Source organism: Schistocerca nitens, chromosome 1 (genome assembly GCF_023898315.1).
Source record: "Schistocerca nitens isolate TAMUIC-IGC-003100 chromosome 1, iqSchNite1.1, whole genome shotgun sequence".
NCBI classification, from domain to species: domain Eukaryota; kingdom Metazoa; phylum Arthropoda; class Insecta; order Orthoptera; family Acrididae; genus Schistocerca; species Schistocerca nitens.
The window spans coordinates 623,739,749-623,754,692 of record NC_064614.1 but is presented as its reverse complement, the minus strand read 5'-3'; the positions used below and the strand labels follow the sequence as shown (position 1 = coordinate 623,754,692).

General features: G+C 48.8%; 1 protein-coding gene across 1 annotated transcript in view; it reads left to right on the top strand.

The window, feature by feature from the left end:
• LOC126257631 (uncharacterized) overlaps positions 1–14,944 on the top strand; it is a 163,061-nt gene that overhangs the window by 79,089 nt on the left and 69,028 nt on the right. Inside the window, exon 8 of the mRNA XM_049955579.1 lies at positions 8,694–8,792. Coding sequence (XP_049811536.1) covers positions 8,694–8,792 — 99 coding nt within the window. The remainder of the gene's footprint in view (positions 1–8,693; positions 8,793–14,944) is intronic.

Below are 14,944 nucleotides of genomic sequence, written 5' to 3'. Positions count from 1 at the left end.
GTTTCTGTGACAAATTGGGAAACTGGGAAAATTACACTGTCCAATATTTTCTTCATTGGTTCAATTTTGAGAAGAAAACCTGGAATGATGAACTCTGTTTTTATCAAATATAGATTGTCATGTTGTAACTGCAAGTGTGGCTCTTTTAATTTAGTAAGCAAATATGTTAAATAAGAAATGTCTGGTTTCCACTTGATTAAAATTTTCTTTTAAAATTGGATCTTTAACATTCAAAATCTTTAAAGCAGTTTTGAAAAGTGAGAAAAATCTTGTCAAACATAGCCTCTTGACAGACAGTGTACTTCAGTGTGAAAGAGTAATTGATGAAAGTTCGTGTAATTTTCTTGACATAACTGCACGGACAACCTAGAATTCAATGTGCTGCTTCGAATTTTGTTTACTAGATTAATTATAAGTTGAAGAGATTGCATCAAGTTACTGCTCAGATTTTTTTAACAAGTAAATGATGTTGATGAATGGCGCTGTTACTGATATCCCATGTGCATTTTGTTTCAAATGGCTTATCAATCCATGATAATTACCAGACATGGCAGGTGCTCCATATACTGCCCCTGGCATTATGTTTGATAAAGGTATTGCTTTTTCCATGAAATAATCTTTCAAAACACTAACAGGACTAACATATACAACTAATAATGCTTCATTCCCAGGTAAAGTTTACTCTTCCAGTTGTTTGGAGAGGTGGTCATTTGCAGATAATTACACAAGATGCTTTCAATATCATAACACATTTCATGAATATGTTCTTTGAACTGCATTGTTACTCAGAAGAATTCTTTTGAATATATTATAAGCAGGTTTGTGTAGAATAGTTTCTAAAACCTCTTAATTAGCTTGCAAAATTAACTGTTCCCTGATAGTATGCAGTTTTCCAGATTTTGCTATAAGTTATTGTAAGATGCCACCAAATCACTGTCTCCTTGGACCTCAAAGCGAACGTACTGTCCATTGTGGGTCTCTCTTTGAAGTTGTATTACATATTTCAAATCTTTATCTGTTTTATCAGGGTGATACACTCTAAGATGATATTCATCTGATAGTGAGCCCAAGCTTGAAATAAACAACACTGTACTGCCTCTGTCTCTGTTTCTGTTTAGATTGTCATGTTTAGTATCAGTTATCTGTCGACAGCTATTAAGGTAAAGCTATTAAGGTAAATATGATAAGATAGCAATCAGCCTCAAGTCATAATCAGCGCATATCTACCCAATGAAAGGAAAAGAAAATTTGAGGAAAAAGTAATTCATTTGCTTACCTCCAGCACTCCCAAACATGACACGGATTCACTTTTACTTTTTTGGTACTGAACTATAATCTTTCCCTAAAGAGATGAACAGGGGCTCCCTAGTGGTGGATCGGAAGAAGTCTGTCTACTTTGGCTCACTGATGTTTGGTGTTCAGTTCCTGGCAGTTGCAACAATGTAACATAAAACCTTGCATATGTATCCACTGCAAAGTGATTTTTGTATCATACTGTGCTGTGTTGCAAATTAATACGTCTTTGATGGGTGATGAAGTGTTTCCTGGCCCATCATGGGCAGCAGCAGATACTCTTTCCAATCCTCCAAGGAGGGCAATACTTTATGGAGTGAAGCTTATTATTATTATTATTATTATTATTATTAATGGCTGTTGAGTGTTACGAGAAGGAGAGCAAAAATTAAAAGTTGCTCCATCCTCTCTCTTAGCCCCCCCTCCCTGCGGGTCCGGGGTAAGAATAGGCCTGAGGTATTCCTGCCTGTCGTAAGAGGCGACTAAAAGGAGTTTCAACCGTTTCGGCCTTCCATGTGATGGTCCCCCTTGGGGTTTGACCTCCATTTTTCAAAATTCTACAGAAGTACGAGCCTTTTGGGGAAGGACACCTTACGTGGTGTACCACTGGTCCTAAGTGCACTAAGACCTTGGCACTCAGCATTGCACCGGCGTTGTAACCATACCCACTATTCCTCAAATTGGGCCTAAACGCCTGATGGGTTGTCCAAGTTACGCCCATAGTGCATCTCCATCTGCACCAGCGATCATGATGGACTTTCCATGGCACCAAAAATCCAGCACGGTAGCCAGCCCGTTGTGGTGGGGTCGTCATGTACCCTCTAGGTTGTAGCCCCCTGACAACACAGGGATCGTACTGCCGATACCTGAGCTGCACCCTCCCCACGTCGGCCAAGGAGTAGATGCCCGTCTCCTTGGGGCATCAGGACTCCCGGCAATGGTCATCCTGCCAGGTGGCCCTTGCTGCGGCTGGGTGGCGCCTGTGGGGAGAGCCCCTGGTCGGAGTGGGTGGTATCGGGGCGGACGTTCCGCAGATGAAACGTCAACACGTATCAGGTCGCTCTGCGGCAGAGTCTTTCAAAAGAAAAGGTACCGTTTCTAGTTCTGGTTCTCCTGCCCTTTCCCCCTTGGCCACTCCATGGGAGGAGGGACAGGCCCGCCGGCTTGGGGCGAAGTACTTCCCCCGCTATTTGGTCTGTTCTCGAACCGATGGGGGGACATTCGCCACCTCCAAGCCCATGTTCTTTGTTCAGCACATTGAGGACATCTTCGGGGAAATCGAGGCTCTCAGCAAGATGCGTTCAGGGTCCATTCTTATCAAGACCATCTCCGCCACACAGTCGGCGGCGCTCCAGGCGTGCGACCGCCTAGGGGACATCCCAGTATCCATTGTCCCACATCTGGCACTAAATAGAACGCAGGGGGTTATTTTTCATCGTGACCTCCTGCTACAATCTGATGAGGAGCTCAGGGCCAACCTGGAGCGCCGAGGCGTGCATTTCGTCCGGCGAGTCCAGCGCGGCCCCAAAGACCGTCGCATCGACACCGGAGCCTTTATCCTCGCCTTCGAGGGGGACGTTCTCCCGGAGAAGGTAAAGGTGATGTGCTACCGGTGTAACGTGCGACCTTACGTCCCGCCTCCTATGCGCTGTTTTAGGTGTTTGCGTTTTGGGCACATGTCGTCACGGTGTGAGGCTGAGCCCCTTTGTGGCGATTGTGGACGTCCTCTTCGTGAGGAACATGCATGCACCCCACCACCTCGGTGCATTAATTGTCCTGGCGTCCACTCGCCTAGATCCTCAGACTGCCCCGCATATCAGAAGGAGAAGAAGATACAAGAAATCAAAACTTGGGATCGGCTCTCTTATTCTGAGGCCAGGAAGAAGTATGACCGCCTCCATCCTGTGCCATTGACCATTTCGTTTGCCTGAGTTGTGTCCACTCCTTCCGCGGTATCCTCACCCCTATCCTGTCCCCCCTCCGCCTCCTCCGCCCATCAGGGGGCTCTGCCTCCGCCTCCCAAATCCCTCCCTTCCAAATCCTCCTCCCCCGTGGCCCCCTCCCCCTCTGCCCCAGGGGCCACCCTTCCTCCTCCTCCTGCCCCCACGCCACCTGAGAAGCGATCCTCTTCTCAGGCGTCCATCGGGGAAACGTTCCGGACCCCAGCTTCCGAGGTCCGGCGTTCCAAAACGGACCCCGCGCGTGAGGACCTTCTTCGGGTCCAGCCCACCATCCCTATGCCTCCTCGGCCTTCCAAGAAGGCCTCCAAGAAGAAGTCTCTATCCCCCTCTCCACCCCGGCGCGTTTCATCTGACACTCCATCCGTGAGTCGCTGCTCCCGGCCGTCCTCAGTTTCGCCGGGACGCTCTGCTGCCAGGCGCTCAGCTGGCCTTTCGTCGGCAAGCGATGCTGCCCCTCCTACACAACCAGGGACAGCGGCCGCAGCTGGCGACGAGTCGATGGAACCGGATTCGCCTCCCGTCGGTTGTAGCGTTGTTCCCTCGCAACCTGGCCCTCCGCGGCCGTCGAGGTGACCAGCTCTTCCCCCGTCTCGTTCCCCCAACTTTTTGACTAGCGATGGCGTTGTTTCATTGGAACATAAGAGGTATTCGATCTAATTGGGAGGAATTACAACAGCTCATCCGCCTGCACTGTCTGCTCGTCCTTGGTCTCCAGGAAACCAAGTTGCGCCCGACTGACCGTATTGCCTTTACCCACTATACCTCGGAGCGGTATGACCTCACCCCTGTGGACGGTGTCCCAGCTCATGGTGGGGTCATGTTGCTCATTTGGGACGATGTCTATTACCATCCCATCCCATTGACCACCCCACTCCAAGCAATAGCTGTCCGCATTACTCTTTCTGCTTTGACTTTTTCAGTTTGTACCATCTACACTCCACCGTCATCTGCTGTTAGCCGGGCTGACATGATGCACCTGATCGTTCAGCTTCCCCCGCCGTTTTTATTGTTTGGCGACTTCAATGCCCATCATCCCCTTTGGGACTGTCCTGCATCCTGTCAAAGAGGCTCACTCTTGGCGGATGTCTTCAACCATCTCAATCTTGTCTGCCTCAATACTGGCGCCCCGACTTTCCTCTCGGACTCTACTCATACCTACTCCCACTTGGACCTCTCGATCTGTTCTACCACTCTTGCCCATCGGTTCGGGTGGTATGTCCTTTCTGACACCTATTCGAGCGACCACTTCCCCTGTGTCGTTCGTCTCCTGCACCACACCCCATCCCCACGTCCTTCGAGCTGGAACATACTGAAAGCTGACTGGGGACTTTACTCCTCCCTGGCGACCTTTCCGGACCACGATTTTCCCAGTTGTGACAGTCAGGTCGAATACCTCGTGGCTGTTATCATCAATGCTGCCGAACGTTCCATTCCTCGTACTACTTCTTCTTCACGTCGCGTTTCCGTCCCCTGGTGGAACAAGGCTTGTAGGGACGCTATCCATGCTCGACGACGTGCTTTACGCACCTTTCGCCGCCATCCTATGTTGGCGAATTGTATTGAATACAAACGACTCCGAGCGCAATGCCGTAGAGTCATCAAAGACAGCAAAAAAGCTTGTTGGGCCTCTTTCACCAGCTCCTTTAACAGTTTTACTCCCTCTTCCGTCGTTTGGGGTAGCCTGCGCCGGCTGTCGGGCATTAAGGCCCACTCCTCGGTACCTGGCCTGACCTCAGGTAATGAGGTCCTTGTTGATCCTGTGGCTGTCTCCAATGCCTTTGGCCGCTTTTTCGCGGAGGTTTCAAGCTCCGCCCATTACCATCCTGCCTTCCTTCCCAGGAAAGAGGCAGAAGAGGCTCGGCGACCTTCCTTCCACTCGCTGAATCTGGAAACTTATAATGTCCCCTTTACTATGCGGGAACTCGAATGTGCGCTTGCACTGTCCCGGTCCTCTGCTCCGGGGTCAGATGCCATTCACGTTCAGATGCTGGCACACCTTTCTCCGGCGGGCAAAAGCTTCCTTCTTCGTACCTACAATCGCGTCTGGACCGAAGGTCAAGTCCCCATGCGTTGGCGTGACGCCGTTGTTGTTCCTATACCCAAACCCGGGAAGGATAGACACCTTCCTTCTAGTTACCGCCCCATTTCTCTTACAAGCTGTGTCTGTAAGGTGATGGAGCGCATGGTTAATGCTCGGTTAGTCTGGATTCTTGAATCTCGACGGCTACTTACTAATGTCCAATGCGGCTTTCGTCGCCGCCGCTCCGCTGTTGACCACCTTGTGACCTTGTCGACATTCATCATGCACAACTTTTTGCAAAGGCGCCAAACGGTAGCCGTGTTCTTCGACTTGGAGAAGGCTTATGATACCTGTTGGAGAGGAGGTATCCTCCGCACTATGCACAGGTGGGGCCTACGCGGTCGCCTGCCCCTTTTTATTGATTCCTTTTTAACGGATCGAAAGTTTAGGGTACGTGTGGGTTCCGTATTGTCAGACGTCTTCCTCCAGGAGAACGGAGTGCCTCAGGGCTCCGTCTTGAGCGTAGCCCTTTTTGCCACCACGATCAATCCAATTATGGATTGCATTCCACCTAATGTCTCAGGCTCTCTCTTTGTCGATGACTTCGCGATCTACTGCAGTGCCCAGAGAACATGCCTCCTGGAGCGCTGCCTTCAGCGTTGTCTAGACAGCCTCTACTCATGGAGCGTGGCAAATGGCTTCCGGTTCTCTGAAGAGAAGACGGTTTATATCAACTTTTGGCGATGTAAAGCGTTCCTTCCGCCATCCTTCCATCTCGGTCCCGTTGTTCTCCCATTCGTGGACACAACTAAGTTTCTAGGCCTCACGTTGGACAGGAAACTGTGTTGGTCTCCACATCTCTCTTATTTGGCGGCCCGTTGTACACGTTCCCTTAATGTCCTCAGAGTTCTTAGCGGTTCATCTTGGGGAGCGGATCGCACTGTCCTGCTTCGCTTGTATCGGTCCATAGTCCGATCGAAGCTGGATTATGGGAGCTTCGTCTACTCGTCCGCTCGGCCATCCCTCTTACGCCGGCTCAACTCCATCCACCATCGGGGGATACGTCTTGCGACCAGAGCCTTCTACACTAGTCCTGTCAAGAGTCCTTATGCTGAAGCTGCCGAGTTACCATTGACCTACTGGCACGACGTACTGCTGTGTCGGTATGCCTGCCGGCTGTTGTCTATGCCCGACCACCCCTCTTACAAGTCCTTCTTCGCCGATTCTCTCGACCGTCAGTACGGGTTGTATGTGTCTGCCCTGCTGCCCCCCAGAGTCCGTTTCCGTCGCCTACTTCGACAATTGGATTTTGCCCTTTCTACCACCTTCAGAGAGGGTGAGAGCCCGACACCACCTTGGCTCCAGGCTCCGGTTCGTATTTATCTCAACCTCAGCTCACTCCCGAAGGAGGGTACTCCGGCTGCAGTGTATTGCTCACGGTTTGTCGAACTTCGTGCTCGACTTGCTGGTCACACCTTTATTTACACCGATGGCTCCAAAACTGAGATGGTGTCGGCTGTGCCTTTGTCATCGGGGCCGCCACCTTTAAATACCGGCTCCTCGACCAATGTTCCAGCTTTATGGCCGAGCTTTTTGCTCTCCATCAGGCCGTTCAGTATGCCCGCCACCACCGCCATTCATTGTATGTACTCTGCTCTGACTCACTCAGTGCTCTTCAGAGCCTTGGAGCTCCCTATCCGGTCCATCCCTTGATTCAACGGATACAGCAGTCCCTCCATTCTTTCGCTGATAATGGTGGTTCTGTCAGCTTTCTGTGGGTTCCCGGACATGTAGGAGTGCCTGGGAATGAGGCTGCAGCCAAGGCTGCAGTCCTCCTGCCTCGGCCAGCCTCCCATTGTGTCCCATCATCTGACGTTCGTGGGGATGTATGTAAGAGGCTTGTGTCGTTGTGGTGGGATGCTTGGTCATCCCTCCAAGGAAACAAGCTCCGGGCAGTAAAACCGCTCCCAACTGCTTGGACAACATCCTCCCGACCATCTCGGCGCGTGGAGGTCCTTCTGACCAGGTTGCGGATTGGGCATTGCCGGTTTAGCCACCGTTACCTGCTCTCCGGTGACCCAGCCCCACAGTGCCCTTGTGGTCAGGCATTAACAGTGCGCCATGTTTTATTGTCGTGTCCCCGTTTTAGTCAATTTCGTGTTGTCCTGTCCCTGCCATCTACTTTACCGGATGTTTTAGCTGATGACGCTCGAGCAGCTGCTTGTATTCTGCGTTTTATAACTTTAACTGGCTTGTCCAAAGACATTTAACCTTTTTACTTATTTTATCTGCATATTTGTCAGGTCCCTCTGGTGTCCCCCCATCCCCTTGGGTTTTACCAGATTCCATGTGCTCTCACAACAGTGACTGGGCGCTAATGACCTCAGCAGTTGAGCGCCCTTAAACCCAAACAAAAAAAAGAAATCTCTCTTAGCCAATGAGACAAACAGTGACATAAATAGGATCAAGCTTCAGCTCTGTGACAATAGTTGGGAATTTTGGTTGTGACCTGCCTACATGGAATCCACTCTTGTGTCTAATGCACCACCTTTTATCCTCCTCCCCTGCTGATATAGATCCCTTGCAGGTTAGGATTGATATAGACCACTTTGGGACTCACTGTACTAGATTAAATTTGGGGGAGAATGGTAATTTATGGCACAACTTGACTAAAAGGAGGACTTGTCCTATTAATAGATAGGACAAATTCTGAGGCATCAAAGAAAAGAGAGTTCCTTAATGGAAGGAAGTGTTGTAAGTAAAACTTGTAGGGAGAGGCCAAAGCTTGAGTAATGTATGAATGTTCAAATGGAGGTCAGTTTCAGTAGATAGGCAGAGATGGAGAGGGTTGAATCTGATGTACTAGTGTGGAGACCTACAGCAAATCGGTCTTTTGATTGTAGTCTGCAACAAGAACAACTTCCGAACATTGCAAGGTATGATACAGCATAAGGATGGAATTCGGTGATTAGTACAATAAGTAGAGTGTGTAGTGGCATTCATTCGACTAGCTGATGAGCTGTACATTTAAGGTGCTGTCCCTGACAAGGCAGACTACATTCAGCTTACCAGGCTGATAGGTAGAAGTCTTCACTGTGCATGACTATTAAAGTCTCTGCCAAACTACATTCACTGTGTGAAAATACTGTGAAGCAAATGAATATTTATTTAAGTACGCCAATGGTGGTGTTGTTATAGGACCAGTCTTGCTTTCTGTCTCATATGATGTGATGCCCGTAGCTCATATCTGAAGTGCAGTTCTAAAATACATTGTGTACCTGTTCTTTTTTTAAAGAAATTTTGAGAGCTGCTGTTGTCATGTGATCAGTAGTTTCAAATTATTAGATTTCTTCAGTAACATTCTTAATGACTGAAGAAACATTTTGACATTAGATTTATATGTTGTTGTTGTTTGACAGATACCTCCGTGGTTTCAAAAGAAACTACACAGACTCCAACAAGGAAATCTGTTCATATTAAAAGGAGTGCAGGAAAGGAAAAGGAAAATGATGAACCAGGTATGTAAGCTTTTTTTAACAACTATTGTGTAAAATGACTGGAGAGAAGATTAATAATATTGGCAGTATATGGTCATCCCAGAAAAATAATTGGGAACTTGAATCTTCAGAATGCCCCCAGAGAGCAACTTGAAACATAAACTATTCTACTTCTTGCTGGGCTGGGGGAATAGAATCCTCTCAAGGCAAAGCTGATGCAGCTGTGGCTTGTGCTTCTCCAAAGTGGTTGTGTTATAATGTGCTACTGTGGTGTGGTGCGTGTACTTGGTGATACATGACAAACTTTGGAAACTTCTCAATCTGTTGAAAAAGCTTGTGCTGCTTGGGTTATTTCAGTAGCTTTGACAGTTAACATTTCTTCTCTCCCCCAGGGGGCTCGCCACTCTTTGGTGAGTTCACGCTTGGCTACCATGGGGCCCCAGCCATTGCAGCATTTTTCCCCTTCCGGTGCTGCATGTCTATCCTCTTGCTGTTCATTTCCCTCCCTTGGATAACATGTCTTGGATGTTGTTGGGAATGTTCTGCATTGTCTGTCGCTGACATAAGAACAATCTCATCTTTGTTTTTCACTCCCTTTTCCTTTCTTCGCTTCCCTTCTCCTCTCGTTCCTCCGCTTCGGTGTTTCAGGTTCCTCTTTTTCTTCTTCCTCCGTGTGCGCTCCTGAAAGCTGGCCTATGCATCTGACACGTAACAGGTGACTGGGTAACATGCAATTCCCAGCCCTGGGTTAACAGGTAGGGTTTACACGTACCTTGTGGTACAGGCCAGGCCCAGGAAGGGGTGATTGCCTGAGATGCAACCTTCCCAAATTGTCTTTGGTCCCTCTGTCAAATGTTAGGGAAGTGTGGCCTGAGGTGTGAACAATAACCGAATGCAGGAGTGCGCCATCGGAGACGCTGGCAGCCATGGGGCATTTTTTCGCAACGAGTCGATCATCTTCCCAATCAACATCTACGAAACATAAACATGATGAGGCTAATGATTCAAAGACCCTTCCCGCTGCACCACGGTTCCTCATGGTCTCACATACTGAAGACGGTCAGTCCTTTGCCACAGTAAATCCATTTATTATTCATAAAAATGTTGAATCAAATGCTGGCCCTGTGAAATCATGCTCTTGTTTACGCCATGGCACTTTGGATTTGGAGACAGCTTCTGATTCTCAAGCACAACAACTGCTTGCTGCCTCGCTTCTCCATGGCTACCCTGTTCATGTTGAGGCCCATAGAACTTCAAATTCTTCCCGTGGTGTAATTTACACTAGGCTGCTCAATGGTCTAACCGAGGCCGAAATACAGTCTTACCTCTCTGATCAGGGTGTAATTGCCGTCCATTGTGTAATGAAAAAGGTAGATTCCTCCTTAGTGCCCACCCGCGCTCTTTTTCCCCCACCTTCGATAGAGTGGTGCTGCCATCCAAGATCAAAGTAGGCTATGAAATTATCACAGTCCGGCCGTACGTTCCCGAACGCAATGCATTGCTACCAGTGTCTTGTCGACACCCAGGCAAATGTGTAACCTGTGGTAGGGATGCACACGGGAGCGACTGTCCATCGCCTCCTCCCCGCTGTATGAACTGCAATGGTGGCCATGCCACCCTTCTCTCGGGATTGTCCTGTGTATCTTGAGAGCAGGCTGTCCAAGAGAATTGGGTAAAGGAAAAAGTGCCTTACCCAGTAGCTCAAAAGTTACTGGGTAGTCACAAACCTTGTGTTCTACCATCTGGCACCTATAGTTCTGTTTTTGTTGCGCCTCACTCCATGAAGGACATGGCCACACAGACATGCGACCTCAAATTCAGCTCTGAGGTTGTGAAATCACCAAGTGTCAAGTCAGCATTGCCATTCCCTCATACTGCTGTGCAACAAACCGTTAAACTCTCGCCTCAAGGGGCGAAGCCACCAGCTACATAACAAGTAGGCAGGAAAGGACAGAAGGTGTACTCCCGTGAACACTTCCTCCGTCCCTCCAGCCAAACAACACCCAAGTCTTCCTCTAACCGGAAAGTCTCGAAGTCCACCAAAGGCAAATGTTCTCCTTTGGCAACTTGAAGATCCTGTTCAATGGTTTCGCCATCTGTGACCGTAGCCCAGCGGGCCTCTGTCTCGCCAGTGCGCACCACCAACCGTTTTTCATCATTGGACTCCACGGACCGTCCACACAAGCAAGACAGTGCTTCTGTGGACCCCATGGAGTAGGAGCCTCCTGCTTATGTGCTCTGTAGTAGTGACTCTACACCGGCTGTCACTCAGCGGCCGCCGAGTTGACCCCCCTACATCTCTTCCTCCTCATGACTGTCCTTCAGTGGAACATTCACTGTCTTCAGTCCCACAAAGAGGATTTACAGCTGTTTTTAGCATTGCAGCATCCCATTGTACTCTGCCTTCAGGAATCGAAATTGTGCCCTTATGATGGCTTCAAGCTTTCACAATTCTTACCAATTCATTTTTACCTTCCCCCTGAGGTGAGCATTCCATCTTATGGAGGCATCATGGTGCTCATTCGGGATGACCTTCATAGTTATCCCATCTCCCTGACTACCCGTCTTCAAGCTGTTGCAATTCGGCTTTTCCTTCCCCGCCTGACTTTTTCCCTCTGTACCATTTATGTACCTCCGTCATTCATTGTCACCAGGGCAGACTTCCTTCAGCTTATTGGGCAGGTACGTCCCCCATTTTTGCTACTCTGTGACTTTAATGCGCATAATCCCTTTTGGGGTTCTCCCAGGACCTGTCAGAGAGGTGCCCTTTTAGCTGACCTACTTAACCTCTTCTGCCTTAACACTGGCACACCCACTTTCCTTTCTGACTCCTCACACACCTATTCCCATTTGGACCTATCCTTTTGCACTGTCCAGCTTCTCCATCATCTTGAGTGGTCCATTCTTTCTGACACCTACTCGAGCGACCATTTCCCTTGTGCTCTCTGTTTGCTGACTCCTACCCCATCGATGTGCATGCCAAAATAGCAGCTTACTAATGCTGACTGGCAACTTTACTCCTCCCTGGTGACCTTCAAAGAATAAGACTTCCGCAGTTGTGATGACCAGGTGGACTATATCACAAATGTTATCCTTACTGCTGCAGAACATTCCATTCCTCGCACTTCCTTGGTGGACTGAGGCATGCCATTTGCACACGGAGATGTGCTCTCTGCGTTTTTAACCATCATCCTTTGGTGCCAAACAACATTCATTATAAGCAGATGCGTGCAAAGTATTGTCGTGTTCTTCGGGATAGCAAACAAGCTAGCTGGATTTCATTCACTGGTTCTTTTAACAGTTCCTCTGTTGTGTGGGCCAACCTCCGATGGTTCTCTGGGACCAAGATCCATTCCCCCATTTTCAGCCTCACAGTAGCAGTCGATGTTATCGTGGACCCTACTGCTATCTCCAACACCTTGGGCCACCATTTTGCGGAAGTTTCGAGCTCTTCCCACTATCACACTGCTTTCCTCCATCAGAAACGAGCAGAGGAGGCTAGGGTGATACCCTTCTCTTCTCCGAATCGGGAGTGCTACGATGCCGCCTTTACTATGAGAGAGTTCAATCATGCTCTCAGTTGATCCTGATCCTCCACCCCAGGGCCAGACGCAGTCCACATTCAGATGTTACAGCACCTTTCTCTTGCGGGCAAGCACTTTCTGCTTAACACGTACAACCACATCTGGGCAAAGGGAACATTTACCAGACGCTGGCGTGAAGCCACCGTCATACTCATACCTAAGCCCGGTAAGGACAAAAACCTTCCTTCCAGCTGCCGCCCCATCTCTCTTACCAGCTGCGTTTCCAAGGTGATGGAACATATGATTCATGCCAGGCTGGTATGGTGGCTCGAGTCTCGCCATTTACTAACGAATGCACACTGTGTATTTCAGCACGGCGTTCTGCAGTTGACCATCTCATTACTTTGTCCACCCATGTCATGAATGGTTTTCTGCAGAAATCCCAGACTGTGGCAGTGTTTTTTGAATTGCAGAAAGTCTATGACACCTGCTGGAGAACTGGTATCCTCCATACTCTTTACACGTGGGGCTTCCATGGCCGCCTGCCCTGTTTCCTTCAGGCATGTTTTAAAGATCGAGTTTTCAGGGTGTGTGTGGGTTCTGCCTTGTCGGACACCTTTATCCAGGAAAACGGTGTGCTTCAGGGTTCCCTTCTGAGTGTCGTTCTCTTTGCTATCCCCATTAATCCTATCATGGCCTGTCTCCCACCAGGCATCTCCAGCAGCCTTTTTGTTGATGATTTTGCCATCTATTGCAGTTCTCCGTGGACCTGTCTCACTGAGCGGCGCCTTCAGTGGTGTCTTGATCGTCTTTACTCCTGGAGCATCAACAGTGGCTTTCACTTTTCCACTGACAAAACCATCTGTATGAATTTCTAGCAGCGCAAATGATTTCTCCCACCTTCTTTACATCTCTGGCCTGTTGCCCTTCCGTTCGTTGGAACTAGAAAATTCCTGGGGCTTGTGCTCGATAGGAAACGCTCTTGGTCCACCCATGTCTCTTACCTGGCAGCCTGCTGTACGTTGTTCCTCAATGTGCTCAATGTCCTATGTGTCCTCAGTGGTACTTCCTGGGGTGCCGATCAAACCACTCTCCTCCGTTTGTACCATCTTTTGTCCGTTCGAAACTCAGCTATGAGTGCTTCATTTATGTGTCCGCACGCCCATCCCTCATATGCTGTCTCAACACTATCTACCATTGTGACATCCGTTTGGCCACGGGCGCCTTTTACACCAACCTAGTTGAGAGTCTGTATGCTGAAGCTGCTTAACTACCACTACCCTACGGCCGTGACTTTCTCCTCAGCAGGTATGCATGCCATTAGTCTGCCACGCGTGGCCACCCATCCTATGCCTCATTTTTTGATGATTCCTTTGATCATCAGTACGGGACTCGTCCTCCTTCTGTTACCTCCTGGAGTCTGCTTTCGGCACTTGCTACAGCGGCTTAACTTCGCACTACCTGCACCTTTCCCGGTGGGTGAACCCTTTGCCACCTTGGCTATGTGAAGTGACCTATGTTAACCTTGCTCTCGGTCTATCGCATGGAACTTCGGGGGTCGGTTGTGCCTTCATCATTGGCACACGTGTCTTCAGATATCAGCTTCCGGGACACCCCTCAGTATTTACAGCCGAGCTCTTCGCCTTGTATCAGGCCACGGAGTACATCCGGCTCACAGCGTTTTCAATTGTGTCCTCTGCTCAGACTCACTCAGTGCCCTCCATAGTCTATGTGCACTGTACACCGCCCATCCCTTAGTGCAGTGGGTCCAGGAAAACTGGCACCTGCCCACTCTTGTTGCCATTTTGATGTTTCTGTGGGTTCCTGGTCATTTCAGTCTGTCAGGAAACGAGGCTGCTGACGCTGCTGTCAAAGCTGCGGTCCTAGTACCTCAGCCTGCTAGTACCTATATTCCCTCTGATGACCTCTGTGTTGCCATCTGTCAGGAGGTGGTGTCCCTTTGGCATCGCCAATAGTCCTCCCTTCATGGCAATAAGATCCGGCTTTTTAAGCCTCTCCCAGCAGCTTGGATGACCTTCTCTCGGCCCTCGCACTGGGAGTAGGTTATTTTAACTAAGCTGTGTATTGGGCACTGCCTTTTTAGCCATCATCATTTGCTAAGTGGCGCTACCCCACCATTTTGTACACGGTGTGCCCAAGTTTTACTGTCTGCAATTTCCTGATGGAATGTCCATTTTTTTGACCTTTTACGTTCCCGTTTGGGTTTGCCGTCTGAGTTATCGGCTGTTTTAGCAAATGACGCACTTTTTATCTGCCAAAGCAATATGCCGAAAGCCATTTAATTTTTAATTTTGGACCTACAGTGTCTTTTTTAGCTCTTTTTCCACATGCCTGTTTTTAGCTGTCTTCTGTTATGTCAGTTGGGATTGACATATAGTTGTTTTTTAACTCCTCTCTGTCTTTGAGTTCTGTGGTTTTGACTTGGTCGCATATGATCCCCAGTTGTTTTTGCGCCTTAAAACAAAAACAAAATACATTTCTTCTTCTAATTATGGATCTGACTTGTGAAATGCCATTGAACAAACATCTTGTTATGGTACTTCCTGATGATCCGATGTGGGATTTGTCATACTGCAGACTTGCAGCTCCATTTATAGCAGAGTCCATGTAGATCTGGAATCGAGAGTG